The 19327-nt window shown below is 44.1% G+C and overlaps 1 protein-coding gene across 3 annotated transcripts in view; it reads left to right on the forward strand.

Annotated features, from left to right (window-relative positions):
• Nucleotides 1–19327, forward strand: part of FAP (fibroblast activation protein alpha) — an 80955-nt gene that overhangs the window by 51332 nt on the left and 10296 nt on the right. For all 3 annotated transcript variants that reach the window (XM_077319902.1, XM_077319901.1, XM_077319900.1), the window contains exons 18-21: nucleotides 977–1075; nucleotides 4373–4442; nucleotides 6133–6327; nucleotides 12039–12093. In XM_077319902.1, coding sequence (XP_077176017.1) covers nucleotides 977–1075; nucleotides 4373–4442; nucleotides 6133–6327; nucleotides 12039–12093 — 419 coding nt within the window. The remainder of the gene's footprint in view (nucleotides 1–976; nucleotides 1076–4372; nucleotides 4443–6132; nucleotides 6328–12038; nucleotides 12094–19327) is intronic.

Consider the following 19327-nt stretch of genomic DNA (forward strand, 5'->3'; position numbering starts at 1 on the left):
ATCAGCTGTTTGGTGGCTCCAGACCTTCCCAGGAAGCAAGAAAACAGCTCTTTGCTGCCTGGGAAGATGGGAGGAAGGAAGCATTTAAAGAACTGCCAAACAGGTGATCCTGATCAGTCAGTTGTTTGATGGCTCTTCTTCCCCTTTCCCAAGTTGCTGAGAACAAGCTCTCAGCAGCCTGGGGAGGCATTTAAAGGGCGTGCCAAACAGCTGATCATTGGGATTACTTGTCTTGTGCCCTCTCCCCCTGTCTCTTTAGATTAAACTGTCCAAATCTCAGAAGTGTGATTTGGAGACAGTTAATTCGATTGATTTAAACTACAGGGATTGGCCATTTGGTTTGGATACATCTGAAAAATACCCGGATCAGCATTGACTTGGGTACTTTTCATCTTATCCGAACTGAATCGCTCCTCTCTATTAGGAAGTAGCCTGACAAGGTCTCCCAATAAATATTAAATACACACAGGCACACCCAATGCAGTGCTTGCTGTGCTGTCCAATCTGTGCATGGTTCATGCTTGGGTTACTGGCAACTGATCTCCTCCATCATTTCCCTTTCTGCAAAGTATCTCCCAAAAGTCGTTTAGTCCCACCATAAATATTTCCCTAACATTCTGTTAGCGGCTATTCCAACGCCCCACGCGTCCCTACAGTCCACCTTAAGGTTTCATTGTCTTTTTTTCAAAGAACCATATTTGGTTGAGAATTGAACCACATTTGGACTCCTCCAGTATTGTAACTCCCCAAAAGTTTTAACCCTGGGACATGTTTTGTGCTCTTGTTTGTTCAAGGCTCACACAGCTGTTTAGCATTAGCAATGTGGTCTCCCTAGGACAGACCATAACACTTAGCTTTCATTTTATACTCACGTCTGCTTCCACACAAATAGATAGATTTACAGATGACAGCTCATAAACGAGAAGGACCTGTGAGAGGGAAATGTATGACTAATCTAGACATGTGTTTTATGTAGAGATTAAAGTTTTGGAAGACAATAGGCAACTGGAATTGGAGCTGCAGAATCTCAGCATGCCTACAGAGGAAATCAACAAATTTGAGGTGGATGGTTTTAGTAAGTATGCTGCACCTAATCTGCTTCCTTCTCATTTTATATTCTGGGTGAAAACAGCTAAGAAGTACATGGCAGCTACTTGGAAGGTTATCCTTGGGTTACTATAACAGTCGCCTTCTGGCATACTGTAAGCCAATGTCATGCATTCCATAGGGCTGAGATGGATTTTTGGGAAACCATGGGGGATGGTGGGGCTGTGCTCTTCTTGGGTTTAGAGGATGCAGACAATGTTTTCTGCATATGGTTTCATTTACTGGCAGCACGTTTTTAATGGGGCGCAGCACGGTTTCCAGCCTACCCCTATTTTGATCCCATTTGAGGCCTGAAAATGCTATGAATTAGCATTATTAAATAGAGTTGTTTATTTGTATACTTTAGTACCCTTCCTCCAGGATGCGTACATAATCATGACCTCATCCATTTAAACTAGCCAACTAGGGGTGTGCATCTGGATATATACACACCACAAAAGTAAACCCCATATTCACTCTTTTGAGTTAGGTTGGGAATATCCAAAATGACCTAAACACTTCCAGAAATTCTAAGAGGAACAAAAATTCACCGGGTTTTTAGGAGTGTTTGGGGTAGCACAGAAATGGCGAGGGAGAGAGAAGAAAATGGCCTGCCTAACCATTGTCTCTCAGTCCCTTAGCATTTTAAAAGACTAGGAACCCCCCCCCCCATCTGATGTGGCTTAAACAGCTGAGGGTGGGGTAGATGCATAGCTAGGTCTACTGCCATTGGAGATAGTGGGGGCATTATAGGCAATAAGAAGCCAGGTCTACCCATAGGAAATCATGCCCAACACTTGAAGAGCTCATCCCTGCACGCAACAACCTTTGGAGGCATGTTAGGTTGAGAGAATGTAAACTGCCCCTCCCCCCCAAGTAAGCCAAGGAGGTTCATGGCAGAGCAGGTCTCCCCCCCAAAGTCCAACAGCCAAAGCACTACGAGGAAGTCTCCTTGGACTGGAGGAAGACTTGATACTTAAGCTGAAAGGAAAGTAGGGCTATAGATATTTCGATGCAGAAATGAATCAACTTTGTTCAGTGGAGTTGTAGGTAATGGTTAAGAGCAGTGGGCTCTAATCTTGGGATCCGGGATCATCTTTATCAGGGGTAGTCAACCTGTGGTCCTCCAGATGTTCATGGACTGCAATTCCCATGAGCCCTGGCAGGGGCTTATGGGAATGGTAGTCCATGAACATCTGGAGGACCACAGGTTGATTACCCCTGATCTTTATCATTAATTTTATTGCTCTTAGCCCTAAAGGTAAAGGTAAAGGTATCCCCTGTGCAAGCACTGAGTCCTGTCTGACCCTTGGGGTGATGCCCTCTAGCGTTTTCATGGCAGACTCAATACGGGGTGGTTTGCCAGTGCCTTCCCCAGTCATTACCGTTTTACCCCCCAGCAAGCTGGGTACTCATTTTACCGACCTCGGAAGGATGGAAGGCTGAGTCAACCTTGAGCCGGCTGCTGGGATCGAACTCCCAGCCTCATGGGCAGAGCTTTCAGACTGCATGTCTGCTGCCTTACCACTCTGCGCCACAAAAGGCTCTTTACTGCATAGCCTTAGGCCATTGCAAAACTGGGATTGATTCCCCGCTCCACCACATGCAGCCAGATAGGTGACCTTGGGTCAGGCCCAGTTCTTTTAGGGCTGTTGTCGCATAGCAGTTCCCTTAGAGCTCCCTCAGCCCTGCCTATCTCACAGGGTAACTATTGTGGGGAGAGGAAGGGAAAGGGAGTGAAAAGCAGGGATTAAAAAACAGCTCTTCTTCATCATCTATCTCAATATCTCTTTCACAAATGTGAAAAATACATACGGTTTTCTTTGAAACAGTTCAGGTTGTACAAGAATAATCTATTTTCTTGGAGGTAGTTTTAAAAAAATCTGTCAGCTCTCATGTTTCTGCCTATCATTTGGCAACGATGCTTTCTGAGGTCAGGAGAAAAAGAGGCACATAAACAAATAGAGCCTATCTTCTTCTGCCATGTTAGTATTGACCAAATTTAACGTGCACAGTAAGTTAAATGGTGGTATTATTTGCTAGTAAAGCAAACTGGCTCCTTCTCTTGTTTTTTTAAAAAAAGCATCATTCTTGTATCAGGCAACAAGCAACAAGCAACAGCTATGCCTCTTATCTAGCCTAGGACATCTACTCATTTAGGTATTTATTTACTGATTTTGTTTTTTTTGAAGCCCCAATTTAGGGGCAGCCTTAAGATCAGGACAACAGCGGTTTAATTTGAGTGCTAAACATGCTTTCAGTATCTTTGGGTGACGTTATGGTAGACCTTGGAATATGCTGACATGGCGTTCATATCTTCCTTTCCTAATTTTTAACTCTTTTGGTAGAAATGCAGGGCCTTGGATAAAATAACAACACTATGGAACAGTGAGCCAATGTGCTATAGTGGACAAGGATCTGGGAAACCCAAGCACCAGTCCCTACTCTGCCGTAGAAACTCACTGGCTGACCAGGGGCCAGGTGGCCTCTCTCAACCTAACATACTTCACAGGGCTGTTGTGAGGGTAAAATGGAGGAGGGTAGGATGGTATTGCAAGCTGCTTTGGGCCTGCATTGGGTGAGAAAAGTAGGGTATAAATATGTAAGTAAATAAAATAGTGACCGCACGCCAGAGAGAAACACCTGAGTTCTAGTAGAGGAAACGGCCATTACCATCCAACACAGAGGACAAGGAAGCCACTATGTGTCAACGAGGCCTAAATGGGATTATTTGGGACTACATCATGCAATCTTTATGCTATGTGCTGTCATTTTGTTCCGAGAAATTCTCTTTTTTTGGGGAACATTTTAATTGGTTTATAAAAAAAAGATGGAGAAGGTACAATAAGTCTCCCACCCCGACAGATTTTTTTGTTAACTTACTGAATTGTTCCGAGAAATTCTGACTGTGCCATTATTAATGGCTCTACTAATCATTGGAAGATCATTGATGCATTTGGTCATGCTCTCTATAACATTTTAAAGCTTATTAAGGATATAATGAGGCTGTCTTTATACCAGTGGTCTTAATTCCGGCTTTCCTTAAGGGTTGGGCAAATAAACATTTTGTTTATATATTGTGATCAGCCTTGTATTTTAAAATGACAAGAATTACTTATGTCACAGCGCGTTCCCTAAATTATAGCAATTGTGATTTTCACCTCTGAATCCCACTGCTTATTAACATTTATCTTGTGGATAATTAATATGTTTTACAGGAGCCAGTTAAAGGGAAATTTCATTGTAGCTTCAGTGATTTATTTTGTACTATGTCTTTTTTTATTAGCCATTTGGTACAAGATGATTCTACCTCCAAGGTTTGATAAATCCAAGAAGTATCCTCTTCTTATACAGGTGTATGTAAAATTTTCTTTAGACTTTCCCCCCATAACCTTGCTATGTCATATAAGGCAGGGGTAGTCAACCTGTGGTCCTCCAGATGTTCATGGACTACAATTCCCATGAGCCCCTGCCAGCGAATGCTGGCAGGGGCTCATGGGAATTGTAGTCCATGTGCATCTGGAGGACCACAGGTTGACTACCCCTGATATAAGGTATTTATAATGACACTTCTGCCAAATATAGCGGTGGCTAAATAGTTGATTAGCAAAATTGATGTAAGTTTTAAACTAAATGTTATGTGGGAATTATATTATTGGAACCCTCATCTTTTACTTTGTCTGAATGTAGATGTGGAAAGGACAGTGATTATACTGGGGCCATCATGCCAGGGAATGGGTTTTTAAGATTTCTCGTCTGCATCATTTCCCCAGGAGAAATGGTGCTCCTTGAATGTCCAGCAGGTGAAAAGATAACCAATTATGGATTCCTTTCTCCTTACTAGAGCTAATAGCTACTTTTGAAGGGGGGGGGGACACTTTTATCATGATACTGCAGCAAAAAGAACACTCTTCCATGATGTTTTCAGCCCGAATCCAAATAGTTTCCCAGTCTCTGTGGCTGCTGTTTATGTAAACAGTGGAAGGTCCGGTCACAGATTTCCCACAGAATGTGCAATTTGACCCTTAAAAAGAGAGGAAACTTAAGGTGCAAAGAAGGAAATGACTGGTGGGATTGAAATACAGCAAAATAGCTTCAGTAGAAAATGTTCCCCTGAAGTACAACATGTGCGTTCTTAAGATTCCTGATAGTTATTTCATTTTTGTTTGTTAGGTTTCTAGACTGCCCTGAGCCTGCAAGTGGGCTCGGGGCGATTCAAAACATATCTACTAAACGCAATTCATTAGAGTTAGAAGAATGATCGGGCTTGGAGTGGCTTTCCCATTTCTGGTTTTGCTTCAGTTCCTCTTCACTCCAGGGGTGTGGGTGGGGGGTTCGGACCGGCCTTGTTTCCATGTGCTTGGGCAGCACATATGTGCCGCTGCTCGATATCATGAGAGCAAATTAAAGGGAACACCCCCTCCCCAAGTGCTTGAAACCCTTGCCAATGAAAAAGTTCCTTAGGAGCCCAATGCATTTTTACCCTCTCTCGGTACATTTCTTCAGGAAATTCTAGAGAGCTCTTCCCCTCCCCAGTTTTCTTGCTCGTTCAAACTTGGAAAATGTATTTATGACTTATAAACAGATTCCATGTGTGTTTGTGTGCATGCATATATGTGAGTGGTGTGTGTGCATGTATGTGTGTGTGTTTCCTAAAGAAGTACGCATTTCTGAGATCAGGTTCTTGCAAAGCCTAAATTAGACTGTTTACAGTTTTCTCCTAAGCCTTTCCCTCAAGCCAGTGCCAAGCTATAAACATGGAAGGCATTCCTGCGTTAAAAACAATCCCTTTTTGCATTTCCTGTTAACCAAACAAAGGGATCTCATGGTGCAAAGGAACGACAAATGGCAAAATAGCCTACCTTTAGGCTGTTATGACTTCGCAGTGCCTAAAGATAGGAAAGGAATAGGAACAGGCCATGCTCAAGGATGAATTTTTAGTGATTTTGCTTTGCCCACGCTGTGTTAAATGTCTTTGCTACCTTTGGATTTTAAAAGGTCAGGCCCTGGCCCCTGGATCTGAGATTCCGTGAATATTTCCTGTAGGTACGGAGGACCTTGCAGTCAAAACGTGAAACACACTTTTGGCATCACTTGGGCGACCTATCTTGCCAGCAAAGAAGGGATCGTGGTGGCTCTTGTGGATGGCCGAGGGACAGCCTTCCAAGGCGATGAGATGTTGTATGCGGTCTACCGCAAACTTGGCGTTTATGAAGTTGCAGATCAGATCTCGGCAGTAAGGTAAGGCTGCCTTTCTGTTAACACCGTTAGAATATTTGCAGAGCTAACTACGAAGTTTGGTGATATAGAATCACAGAATCATAGAGTTGGAAGGGGCCATACAGGCCATCTAGTCCACCCCCCTGCTCAACACAGGATCAGCCCTAAGCATCCTAAAGCATCCAAGAAAAGTGTGCCTCCAACCTTTGCTTGAAGACTGCCAGTGAATCAGCCTCTGAACATCATTTACCTTGGGAGCCAGTTGACTGTGCATTTGTTTTCAGAACAATAATTCATGCACGTCGAACCAAACTGCACTCTTACTGCATGGCGAAAATGCCCATTTTAGCAAAATGACCTGCATACTGGTCATTGTCTTCTAAAGTGGTTGTGTGAAGATTGTTTTTGTGTGTGAATAAATACCAGGCGTGTTAGCAGAAAAGAAAACAAAAGTACGGTGATAGAAAGGACATTATTTTTGTTGTAAGTCCTGAGTCTGCCATGAAAACGCTAGAGGGTGTCACCCAAAGGGTCAGACATGACTCGGTGCTTGCACAGACATGACTCGGTGCTTTACCTTTACCTTACTAGAGCTGAGGGGAAAACTGAGCATCTTGCAAGGGAAAATGTCCTTCTTTATTTATTACTATCTTTGACTGATAAGTGGGAGGGGCCAGAGCATATCTGGTTTAACTGGGGCCAAAAATATTGGAGCTTTACTCTGGTCTAGTTGGCATTGATTGTCCTGTATCCGCTTCTTAACTAATGATGCAGCTTGATCATAAGCTAATTTAGATAGAGAAATGCGTGGAAAAGCCCAGACTTTGGATTTAACCCTTGACAGCCTCAAGTCCAAGATGATTGGAAGTTGTCTTTCAGGGTTCAAGAAGCTATCCTCTGTAGATTGTGGGTTTATTTCAGCTATATTACTATTGCTGACGGGCGGGTTTTATCTTGAACCGTTAACCTTCCCATTTCCAGACACACCATAGAGTTGGTTACACAGCATAGAAGTTGGAAGAAATTTAGACTGGAGCCTTTCAAGCTTGATAATATCTGATATCGGAGCACCCAGAAATGCACCATAAGTGAGTTGGGCTAGGGCAGGGGTAGTCAACCTGTGGTCCTCCAGATGTTCATGGACTACAATCCCCATGAGCCCCTGCCAGCAAATGCTGGATAAACAAACGCTGGCAGGGGCTCATGGGAATTGTAATCCATAAACATCTGGAGGACCACAGGTTGACTACCCCTGGGCTAGGGTATTAGCAGAATATAATTTCAGGGTTGCTCCCAAATCTATTGCGATGTGTTCCGTAGACAGGAGGAGGCTCCGATGAAACAGGTTTCCCTAGAAAAAAACTCATGCCACAAGATGCCACCAGACTCCTCACTTTCTCATTGATGTCTGTCGCCAACCTTTCCAAGCAGTGTTGGAACCAGCAACCTTGTGAACATGCTCTTCTTGGTTCTTGGGCCTGCAGGTGTCTTTGGACAGGATTCAGAGACCTTGTAGCTTTCGAAACTTCAGTGCTTGTTAGGAAATCATTCCAGGGTATTATATGACGTTCGAAATCGTGCATGGAACAGATCGGTGCATGGGCAATGATTTAAAAGGTGTGAAATTCATTGAGGCTTGACAAGTCACGTAGATTCTGAGTGCGGTAACTAAGAATAAAGACTCGTCCTCACGCCCTTTGCTCTAGGATGGCACTACATCTCTCCGGGTTCTCTCTTCTTATCTCTTCCATCCTGTTCTTTATTGACTCTTCCATTTCCTCCATGTGCAAGGGTGATGTTGCTTTTAGCTGCTTTTTTAAAAAAATATATGCAAAGATTGAAACAGAACGGGGATTTTGTTGATCCGACCTTGCTGCTATCACTTCTTTACCTCTGTGCTTTGCCACAAGAGCACTGCTTCCTTTACAGTAACCATAAAAGCCATAAATAGGTTTGTATTGCTCTAAAACTGTTCTAAGGTAACGGAAAACTCGGCTCGGTGTTTGTCTATGCGGCACCAAGCAATATCAAGCTATTCTTATTTCCGCAGTCTGTTGAGAAATTCTATATGAGAAACTGCTGGGGATTGCGAAAAGTCTATTGTAACACAGCCATTTTCCAAATTTCACTCCATTCTCCCCAACCAAAATGGCTGCATGTGGGGGAGTGCAGAATCGAACCCGGCATGCCAGATTAGAAGTCCGCACTCCTAACCAACTACACCAAGCTGGGTATCATCCACATATCGAGAACACCACACCATACTTCCTGAAGACCTCTGGCTTCATTTAGATATTAAATTGAATGGTGGATAAGATGAAACCCTACAGTACCTCAAGCTAATGGCTATGGGGCAGAACAAGAATCCACCAACACTATCTTTTGAGACTGATCTTTGGGCTGATCCAGCGTTGAGCAGGGGGTTGGGCTAGATGGCCTGTATGGCCCCTTCCAACTCTATGGTTCTATGATTCTATGAATCTATGACTGACCCCCCCACCCCCTGGATAAGACTCGAACCACAATCACACAGCACCCCTTAGTCGTCATGCTGAGAAGTGATTCAGTAGGAGGTTATCACTGATTGTATCAAAGGCCACTGAAAAATCCAGCAGAACTAGCAGGGTCCTCCTCCCCTCTTGGTAGAAGTCATCAGCTAAGGTGGCCCAAACCTTCATGATGCTGGCCTTCAGCCATTTTGAAATAAGGTCCAGAAATCCTCTCTCTTCCAAGAGCCCCTGGAGCTGAGAAGCAGCCATTCCCTCAAGCATCTTGCTCAAGATCACAAGAGCAAATTACAAGAGAAAGTACAAGAGAACAGTGCCCTAAAATTGGTATAACGTAGCGGTCCCCAACTTTCTGAGGTCAGGGACCGCCTCTGGGGGTGAAGGGAGAACCAACGGCCCGGGTGCCGTGCACATGCGCGGCAGCTGCGTGCAAACGCACACGCGCAGTTGCCACACATGTGCGTTTTTGCCACCAGCTGGTGCAACGCGCACGCGTGGCAACTGAGCGCATGCGCGTTTGCGTCGCCGGTGTGCTGGCGGCCGCGCCTGCCTCTTCCCTTCCTTCTTGCTGTGTGGGGGGGGAGGCAGGTGCGGCTGCTGGCGGCCTGGTACCGTGGCCTTCGTGGCCCAGTACCGGGCTGCGGACCGGGGGTTAATGACCCCTGGTATAACACATATGATGGCCTAGTATCACACACAGAAAAAGCATGCTAGCATTGGACTGTAAAAAGAAGAATAGAAACAGTGCGTTTCTATAAGGAACAGTGCAATGGGAACAACCTACAAATTCACAGATGGGTGGCCTCCTCCACAAACCCAAAACCCAGAGGCTGGGAATGCCGAGGGAGAATGCTGCTGAAATGGCAGTGTGCTGAATCAGGCATTTCTGTCTGCAGCTGTGGCTGTGTCCGCTCTCCGTCCGAACCGTCGGCTTCCTTGCGGTGGCCTGTGGGTGGGCTTTTCCTCAGCAGCCAGAATGTACTGCTGATGGGTTTCCTGGTGTGAAGATTGCCCTGTTTGTTTGCTGTGTGGCTTCCTCTAGCCCCGGAGTGCTTCAGGCTGCTGGCAGGGGCAAAGAAAACAGCCCTTGACCCGCTCGTGCCGTTCTGTTACTTCCTCCATTTTCTTGCTGCGGTTTCTCAGATCGCTTTCCAGGAGTTTCCTCTTGTTTATTTGTTAAAGTTTTCTTAGGGCAGCTGGTTTAAGAGGCCGTGTCCAGTGGGGCTTCCCAGAGCATTTAACCTCACCCACTAGGACTGAACTTTTCAGATATAGCTGCAAGGAGCACAGTGGGCGTCCCTCCCACAAGTTCAGTTCTCTTTCACTCACTTTCCGGAGCTTTTTACATGGTTCTCATCAGGCAGTATTCATTTTCTACATTCTTTGGCACCACAGGATGCGTTCTGTTTGTCGGTGACATTAGTCTCTCGCTGTCTTCCAGAATAGCTCAGAACAGCATTTTAGCCTCACTTTTAGCCTCATTGTAACTCAGAACAGGGGTTGAGCCTCAGGTATTCTCCAAAGTGGGTTTGACTGAGAGAATGACTGGGCCAAAGCTGCTCACTAAGCTTCATGGCGAAGCAGGAGCCAAACATTACAGCTACGTGTGTTGATTTCAAAGTACAGCCATTGTAGTCAATGAGGCTTTCTCCCAGTCATTTTGTGTAAGATTGAAGCCTTAGTTTCCCACATCCAAGACTAATCCCCCCCCCAAAAAAAGAATTACTTGCCTGGCTTCATTGCCACCCACAAGCCCCAGCCTGGGCCTGAATTTTTATCCCTTCAGTCCCTCTTTGTCCATACATTCATCAATTTCCCTTCTTCATCCAAGCAGTCTAGAACAGCATACATGGTCCTCATGACTTGCCTAGCTCCATTGACTCCTCTTGAGTTTTGTCTACTAATCCCCATCCATCCATCCATCCATCCATCCACCCATCCTGCTTTTCTTCTGAGGACCCAGGGACAGCACACATTAATCTCATGAGATGCAGTTTAGGATGAGGATGTTCAGTACTTAAAAGATGAGTATGCAGAGGATTTTATAGCATCAGATTCTGCAAAGATAAAATGGCTAATTATAAACATGGTAAATAGTAAGTTACTTTCAAGCCTATGCAAATGTCAGTAGTAGAAAAATCACACTGACATCTTATTTGACCCTCTCACAAGAGTCTTAGCTCATAAACTAAACAGAATCAAAATTTGGCCTGTTTGGCTGTCATTCAACCAGACAACGTGCATACATGATTCACACACTGATTCTTCCATGGAAGTGCCTTCTGTGAGGAATTTAGTTGCATGTCAAACAATCCTTTTGAACAGAGTATGAACTTTGGAATAGATACTGTTTCTAAAAACCAAGAGACTCCCAAGCCTTACTTCTTTCTGCCTGCTGAATGCTCTTGAGGGATCATGGTTGTAGGTCAGAAGGTCCCTGAAGACCTTCTTTCTGGCTTTCTAAAAAGAAAAGCGACATATCCTTATCCACGGTTCCTATATATTTGTGAAACAGCCTGGGGGGTAGGTGGAACATCTCCGGCAGTCCAAGTTGGAATAGGGTCAATCAATGCTGGCTGCACCCTAATTGGCCCTGCCCTTACAGCTCCCGCCCTCCCTCCCTGGACGTTAGCCACATTCCTCTCAGCTGCACCAGAGACAGAGACACACAGAGCCCTGCCAGACCGGACGCGAGACCTCATTCCCTCCCTGCGAGAGAGGCAGAGAGAGACTGTTGCCCCAAGCTGCTGACAGAGACAGAGAGCCGTCCCTGCTGCGACAGGGGGGGGGGGGAGAGTGAGTGAGAGAGAGAGAGAGAGAGCTGCCCCAAACTGCACACCAGCCCTGCTTCCCTCCTAAGAACGAGCCCTGATTACCTGCTATGCCTCCTGCTGCGAGGTACACCGAGACACGCAGCAGGAGGGAGTTGGAGAGAGAGACAGAGAGAGAGAGAGATCTGCTTGCAATGGGCTTTCTTGCTAGTAAGCATAATAATTGAAGATTCTCCCCCACCCCCTTCTGATCAGGATCCTCCTTCTGCAATGTCCTGAGATCATTATGTTTGGCTTTGACAATTTCAGAACCTGGTTTAAATCATAATGTGATTACTAGCAGCGTACGAATTCATTACAGCAACTTTCATAATTTTCAAAATGGTCTGCTTTAAAAGAAGAAAAATCACTTTTGTTTTTGGAGTAACGGTGTATTTTATTTTATTTTCAACAGAAAGTTTATAGATCTCGGATTTATTAATGAGAAAAGAATAGCGATATGGGGATGGGTATGTATACTGCCTACTTGTTTTCTTTATTAATCCCAGATATCTGGTTTATACAGTCCTACAACAGCTGTTCCTGTGAAAGCTTTAGCAAAATGCATGGAGATTGTCCTCTCACCCCCCCCCCCGCACGCTGCCCCTCCTCTAAATAATTTAGCATGCTCTGTCCTACCATATGACTGACGTTTGCAAAATGAACAGTTGCATCAGCCACCCATCATTTCAATTTTCAGTGATCTTCCTAGTGGAGTTTCTCCATCTTTGAGTACAAAGGGGTGGCTCTGAGAAAGAAGACAACCGTGTCTTTAGCGTAGCAAGTTCTTGCCACTAAAAACAGTTCTGTCAGTGTAAGGGTAGCTTGACAGGGAATTGACACCAGGGCCTATTCCGCACACATAGGATAATGCACCTTCAATGCACTTTAGAAGTAGATTTTCCTGTTCCGCGCAGGAAAATCCAGCTGCCAAAGCACATTGACAGTGCATTATCCTATGTGTGCAGACTAGGCCCAGGACACAGTATGCAGCTCAAATGTTTGTAAACTAAAACAGGACATCAGTCAACGATTCATTGATTCTGCCTATTGCTTTCCTGATTATAAATGTTGGTTAGTCTCTCTTTATATTTCAGGATAGGTCCCAGTCTCCCTTTCTTTAATTGATTGGTGAGGGGGGGCGGTCATCTGTTTTACTATTTTGCTGAATTTCAATAGGAGAGGCTCATTCAGAAATATAAATACAGGACAAATGAGGAAAGTGAAAGTGTATTAAACAGAGGAAGTTTTATGCTGAGCACTGACAAATGTTTCTGAATTTTTTGGCTGTTGGACAATGGCTTATTTGTTTATTTTAGAAAAACAGTGACAATACAGAAAAGAAAAGAAGGGGGGAAAGAAAGAATGGATTATATAACATATTTACAATTGTTCAAGATAGTCATGTAGTACATAATACATGCTTTCTCAATCAGGGGTTTGTGAAACTCTGGGGTTTCTTGAGAGACTTGGAATGTTTTCCCAAATGGTTGGGAGGTAATTTTTAATATCTATTTAAAATTTGTTAAATGTTTATCGGGTGATATGACCATATATGGTTATGTAGACTCACCCACCCCTCCCAAAATGGTCGATGATGGGGATGGAGGGGCTGAGAAGGGGAGGGGCCCTGGGTGGGCATGTCCACAGCTCTGCTTCCCAACCATATTCTGCACGATTGCACCACTTCTGGGATTTCTCAAAGCTTGAAGAATGTTTCAAGGGTTTCTCGATGGAAAAAAAGTTGAGAAAGGCTGACATAATGTATAGGACAGAAAATAATTTCCCTTTCTGCCCCTCCGTTATAATGAATACATCTAAAAAAACATAAAAATTAAGATATCTATAAAATGCAATAATTCTTATTTCTGTTGGAATACAATTCTATTCAATTAAATTTTAAACTTCATATCTAATCTACTTTGACTACAGTGCTTTTATCATTACAATGTATGCATCATAACATGTTTTTTGCCACTTCTACATGTTCATTAGAACCTTTAATAGATAAGTAGTATAAGTAATAGATAAGCTATAAAAAGGAAGTCGATTATATGTCTCATTGTTCCCTTATGATCAGCAGAATAAAAATCATTTTAGCAGCATTTATATATCTCATATAGGGAACCCATTTATATTCAGGATATTATATTTGGAACAGATTTTAATTCTACTATTTCATTACCATACATTTGTTTATGATATTTTCTCATTTCAAGTTTGAATCGTGCTAGCATCTGTAATTATAATTAATTTCCAAAAGGCGTGTTGGGCCTCATACTTTAAGGGCCAATGAGCACTCATGGCTGTGTCCTCCTTCAGCCTGATGGGCTGGCCAGCCAACCAGGCTGCATCTCCTGTCACTGTCCACCTGGCCCTGAAAGACATGCTGAAAGACATGCTGCCTGTGCAGCTGTCAGCGGGGCATTTGGGACTGGCGGGGAGGGAGAAAGGACTGGCTGCTGCCACCTCCTCCCCACCACCCCTGAAAACCTTAGCCTGTTGGTGGTGGCAGGGAAAGGGGAAATGACTGGCCTTCAGTGGCCCTTTTGGGGGGCTGGGGCGGAGCAGCCTGCCCAATAGCCCCTCCCCCAAAAGCCATGGTGTGGCCTGCGCAGCTCTCGGTGGCCCTTTTTGGGGGAGTGGGGGACATCTGCCCAACATTGCCTCCCCCCCCCCCCCAGGCCCACCAGCACTTCTCCAGCCCTTGACTGGCTTGCCAGGGGCGATTGCATAGTGCCTGTTGTATTCCAGAATACAACAGGTTTTGCATCTAGTAATACACATAACACACACTCCATCTTTCCTCAAATTTTATAATAGACCTGCTTCTCAAATACGCTGTTCATTTTGCTCTTACTGTATATTCAGCAATTTTATTTTCTCATTGTTCTCAACATGGATAGATCTCTAGTTTCCATTTTGCTGCATAAATATGTTCTAGCCACCATATATTTGAATTGCCCTGGGAGAGCTCTCAGCTTTCTGCAGGGCCTGCAAATTGGAGCTCTTCCACCAGGTCTGTGGTTGAATCCAGTGCTAGTAGAAGATCAGATGGGGCTCCCCTTGGAAGATATGCTTCCACGCCGGTCCATTGGCATGGTTGGTTGTCACACCCCTCTCCTAGCCACCCTGGCTGTTAGTGGGGGCTGTTAAGATAGTGTTACTATTTCCGCCGGATGGTTTTTGTATTTTTCTGTAATTTTATGGGGCTTTAATGGGGGGTTTCATTGGGGATTGTATTATTGTTCTGAACTTTGTATGTAACCTGCCACGAGCCGGTTTCTCCAGGATTGGTGGGCAATAAATCCAATAATAATGATAATAATACTTACTACTACTACTACTACTACTACTACTACTACTACTACTACTACTACTACTACTACTATTACTATTTTGGTAATTTGCTAGGCAGAACAACTAATAGCATGCTCTTGGGAATTTAAACTTTAATACATTCTGCGTTCTTGGTGTATTTCTTTCCACTATGTTTTTGCTTTTTTACTAATCCACCACATATGAAAGAAGGTTCCATCTATGTCTATTCTAGTGATGGGCGCAAACCATCTGATTTTTGCCCTACCAACCAAGGTTTTGGGGAAGAAACTCCCCTAAACATTTCCAGAGTTCTGTTCAGTTTAAACCTAGCAGTTGAGGAGGGCAGTCCATCCATCAGCAGTTTCTCTCCCCCATTTTCCAAGCAGGGGGAAGCTCAATGGGCTGCTGAAATGACCGCCATCCATTTAAACCTAAAAGCTTGGAAGGTCCACTCAATAGCTAAATGCCTTTGCTTCAGTTCAGGGGGTTAGGTTTGGAAACACCCCAAACTGGAATTTTCCATTTCCCATTTCTATTCTTGACATTTCCAGAGTTTTCCTTTGTGGTTTTTATGTCCCTTCTCAATGTCCTTTGAAGTTTTATACCATCAGGAAAACATTTTGTGCCACTTTTCTCTTAATATCTGGCTGACTGTAAATTGGATATCTTTTCCCCATAGTCATTCCCATTGTTGCATAGATATCTGTCCTTTAAGATGGTGCATCCACTTAATCATATATTTCTTCACTTGTTCACCTTCCATTTCTAGCTGAAGTCTTAAATCAGTGGTCCCCAACACCCGGTCCGGGGACTGGTCCCGGTCCGTGGATCAGTCGGTACCGGGCCGCGGCTCCTCCTTGTCCTCCTCCCCAGCTGTTGCCTTGGGGGCCGCCCTGCCACTTTGCCATCGGCTCACCTTTGGTGCTCTCCGGCAGCTGCCATGGCTGGGGCTCCCCCTTGGCGTGGCACTGCACAGTTGCTGCTGGCAGCGCCCCCCAGCGGGCGGTGGGAAGTCAGGGGTGCCAGCAGGAAAAAGACTACCACCCCCCCGGGCCTCAGTAAAATTGTCAAGCGTTGACTGGTCCCCGATGATAAAAAGGTTGGGGACCACTGTCTTAAATATCCGTTGTAGTAAATGCTACTTTTGTTTTATAATCAGCTTCATAATCTCCTTTTGTCTTGGCGCTAACTGATAATATATCAGCAACTGAATGTTTGCACTTTCATCTTCACAATCTTGCTTTTCCCCTGAATGTTTATCATGCCATAAGTTTTTAAAAAAATCATTTTTTGACTGACCTGAGACACCAGAATTGGTACCCACTCATTTTTCCCCTCTAGCAATCCAGCTGTCTAATACCCTTTCCATCTGTTCTTAGAAGCCAGTCTCTGCACCATACCCTAGTTCCAGATATGAGCTCATTCCAGACATTTGGGTTGTTCCGGGAATTAGAGACTAGTGGGAGAGGCTGCTGCTGTTCCACCCTAGAATTCAAGCAGCAGGCAGCTGTGTCTTTCAGATGCAAAAGGGATGACTGAATTATGTGAGATGATCCAAGTTTGTTCTGTTGCATGTCTTAAAGCTTGCCGAGCCAAGTTCCTAGATGCTAATGCTTCAGGTTTTTATTTAGGCATGGCACACTGGAGTTCAGTCCATTGCTCTGAGCAATTTGTTTTAGGATCCTAATAGTCTGAATAGCCCACAAACTAGCCTGAGCTCATGAGAGCTTGGAGGACAAGCAAGGTCAGTCATGGGAGACCACCAATGAAGACTATGCAGAGGAAAGCAATGGCGAACCACCTCTGCTCATTTCTTGCCTTGAAAACCACCATGAGTCAATTGCAAATTGAAGGCACTTAATTTTTTTTTCAGATAGGGACATAAATGGGATGTGGTAATTTGGTTTCTGTTCCTGGTAATGCCCAATCTGATGAACTTTTTGTCAGAGATCGGCATAAGACTGCAAATTTAGCAGTTCAGGCCTAAAGACATACCTGGGCTGAATCTGCACTTACTTTGTTTATTCCGTTGTGGTCCTGCTGAATCCAGATCGATTTGATCTCGGGTCTTCCTCTTCCCCCCACTTTCCCATTGAAACAGAAAAGTGTTCTGCATGTGGTAAGGGAAGCTCAGAAGGGGAGGGAGGAGCCAAGCACAGCAGGAGCCTCTTTCTTTTCTTGAAGGGGGGGAGAGGAGAGGATTGGAGACAGCAGAGGAGGGAGAAAAAAAACAAGAGGCAAATCTCTACTGAGAGAAGTTAGGGCTTCTGGAGCCTCTGCTGGGAGAAGTTAGGGCTTCCCCTTTAAGGCAAGCTTGCAGCCTGGGAACAAGGAACTGAAGCTTGACCAATCAGGGCTTCTCTACCACGAAGCTCAGCAGCAAGTTTGGAACACACAGAGCTCTGCATGCTTTCTCATGCTTTCTCACACCGATTTTTCAAATATTGAGAGCTATATCCACTCTATCATGTTTGTTGCAGAGGGAAAATTTAAATCGGAAAAAAATCAAAATGGAAATCGCATTCAGTGAAGATGGCAGGGACTGAATTGACCTGAGATTGGAATAAAAGCTCCGTGCAGATTCAGCCCTGGCTTCAAAGAGTTTAACTGTTCACAACTGCACCGAGAGAAGGAAGCAAGAGGTAGGAGGGAATTGAAAGTTCCCTACTCCTGTTGTGCTCCCTGAAACCAGCAGAAATCTGGGTGAAGACTGGGGAATGACAAACGTACACATAAACACTGAATTATGTGTTTTTGCCCTAGGAACACTATAAATCTCATTATTTTGAGGTATGAAAAGGAAAAAAAAACAGAGCAAGGATTACTAAACTCCATTCATTTAATCTTCAGTATATCAATATACTGTTATATTGATTTTGGTAGTGTTCTATGTAAATGTTCCAAAATGTTTTATGTAAACTGCCCGGAGCAATAGGGAAGGGCAGTATAAACATATAAATAAATAAATAAATAAATAAATAAATAAATAAATAAATAAATAAATAAATAAATAAAATATCATAGAACAAGACTTTGGGGATTCATCTCTTTTTGCTGTGTGAATAGAATTCTTTCCTGTGGTGCCTCACGCTTTCAACTTCTTCCTCAAAACCCTTCACTCCACCCCTGTTGGCTATTTCAGCAACCATCTCCAAGTCAAATCCTTTTATTCAACCAGAAAAGCTTTTCTCAACTTTTGTACTTTTGAGAGACCCCTGAAACTGTCTTCAAGCTCCAAGAACCCCTGGATGTGGTGCAATCATGCAGAACATGGTTGGGAAGCATAGCTGTGTACGTGCCCACCCAAGGCATCTCCCCTTCCCACCCCCTCCAGGCCCATCATTGGCCATTTTGAGAAGAGTGAATGGGATGATAGTCAAAAATGCTTAGCAATGCTTAACAAATCTTAAGAAATATATTGAAATGGAAATTTGTGAGGTAAAAAGTAAATCACGCAGACATGTGTGTATAGCTCCTATAAAACTGTACTATTATAAAGATAACAAACAACAACAACAGCCTATCTTTCTAAACTTTCTTAGCTTCTATTGTTATAACGGTAACTTCTCTACTTAAGCCGGTGGTTCTCAGCCTGGAGGCCGGGACCCCTTTGTGGGTGGAACGACCCTTTCACAGGGGTCACGGCTTGGCGAGGGGGGGGAGGTGCCACCATTGCTGCTCGTTCTGAAGGCGCCCGCCTGTTTATATACAATTTATAACCAATTTATATACTATCATGAACAATGGATCTTCACGCCATTAGTCAGTTTCGGTTTAATTCCTGTGAAAGAACACCTCCATAATTTATGGTTGGGGGTCACCACAACATGAGAATCAGCATTAAAGGGTTGTGGCATTAGGAAGGTTGAGAACCACAGACATAAGCTCAGCCTCTAGATAGAAAACCCATTGGTTGCAAATGCGGAGGAAAATAGGCTTGGGTGCTGACTGGTTAGCATGTGAGGCACTGAGGCAAGATGGGTAACTGAAGAGAAGTTTCCGTTATAGCAATGGAAGCTAAGAAAGTTTAGAAAGATAGGCTGTTGCTGTTGTTGGATATCTTTATAATAGTAAAGTTTTATTGGAGCTATGCACACATGTCTATGTGATTTACTATTTTTACCTCACAAAAATTCTAACAAAAATTAATTAACTCCCACTCATTTGGGAAACCCTTCCAGGCTTGTCAAGAAACCCCAAACTTTCATGAAACCCCGGCTGACAAAGGATGACGCAGAAAGAAAGGGACCTCATCTTCTGTGAGTTTAGCTGGAATAAAAACAACCTAGGGGGGTCACAGTGATCCACACGAGTGAGGAGCTGAGAAAGGAATACTTTTCATGAAGACTTCACCCTCTGTAAAACAACAACAACGCCCAGATT

Source organism: Paroedura picta, chromosome 2 (genome assembly GCF_049243985.1).
Source record: "Paroedura picta isolate Pp20150507F chromosome 2, Ppicta_v3.0, whole genome shotgun sequence".
Classification (NCBI taxonomy): domain Eukaryota; kingdom Metazoa; phylum Chordata; class Lepidosauria; order Squamata; family Gekkonidae; genus Paroedura; species Paroedura picta.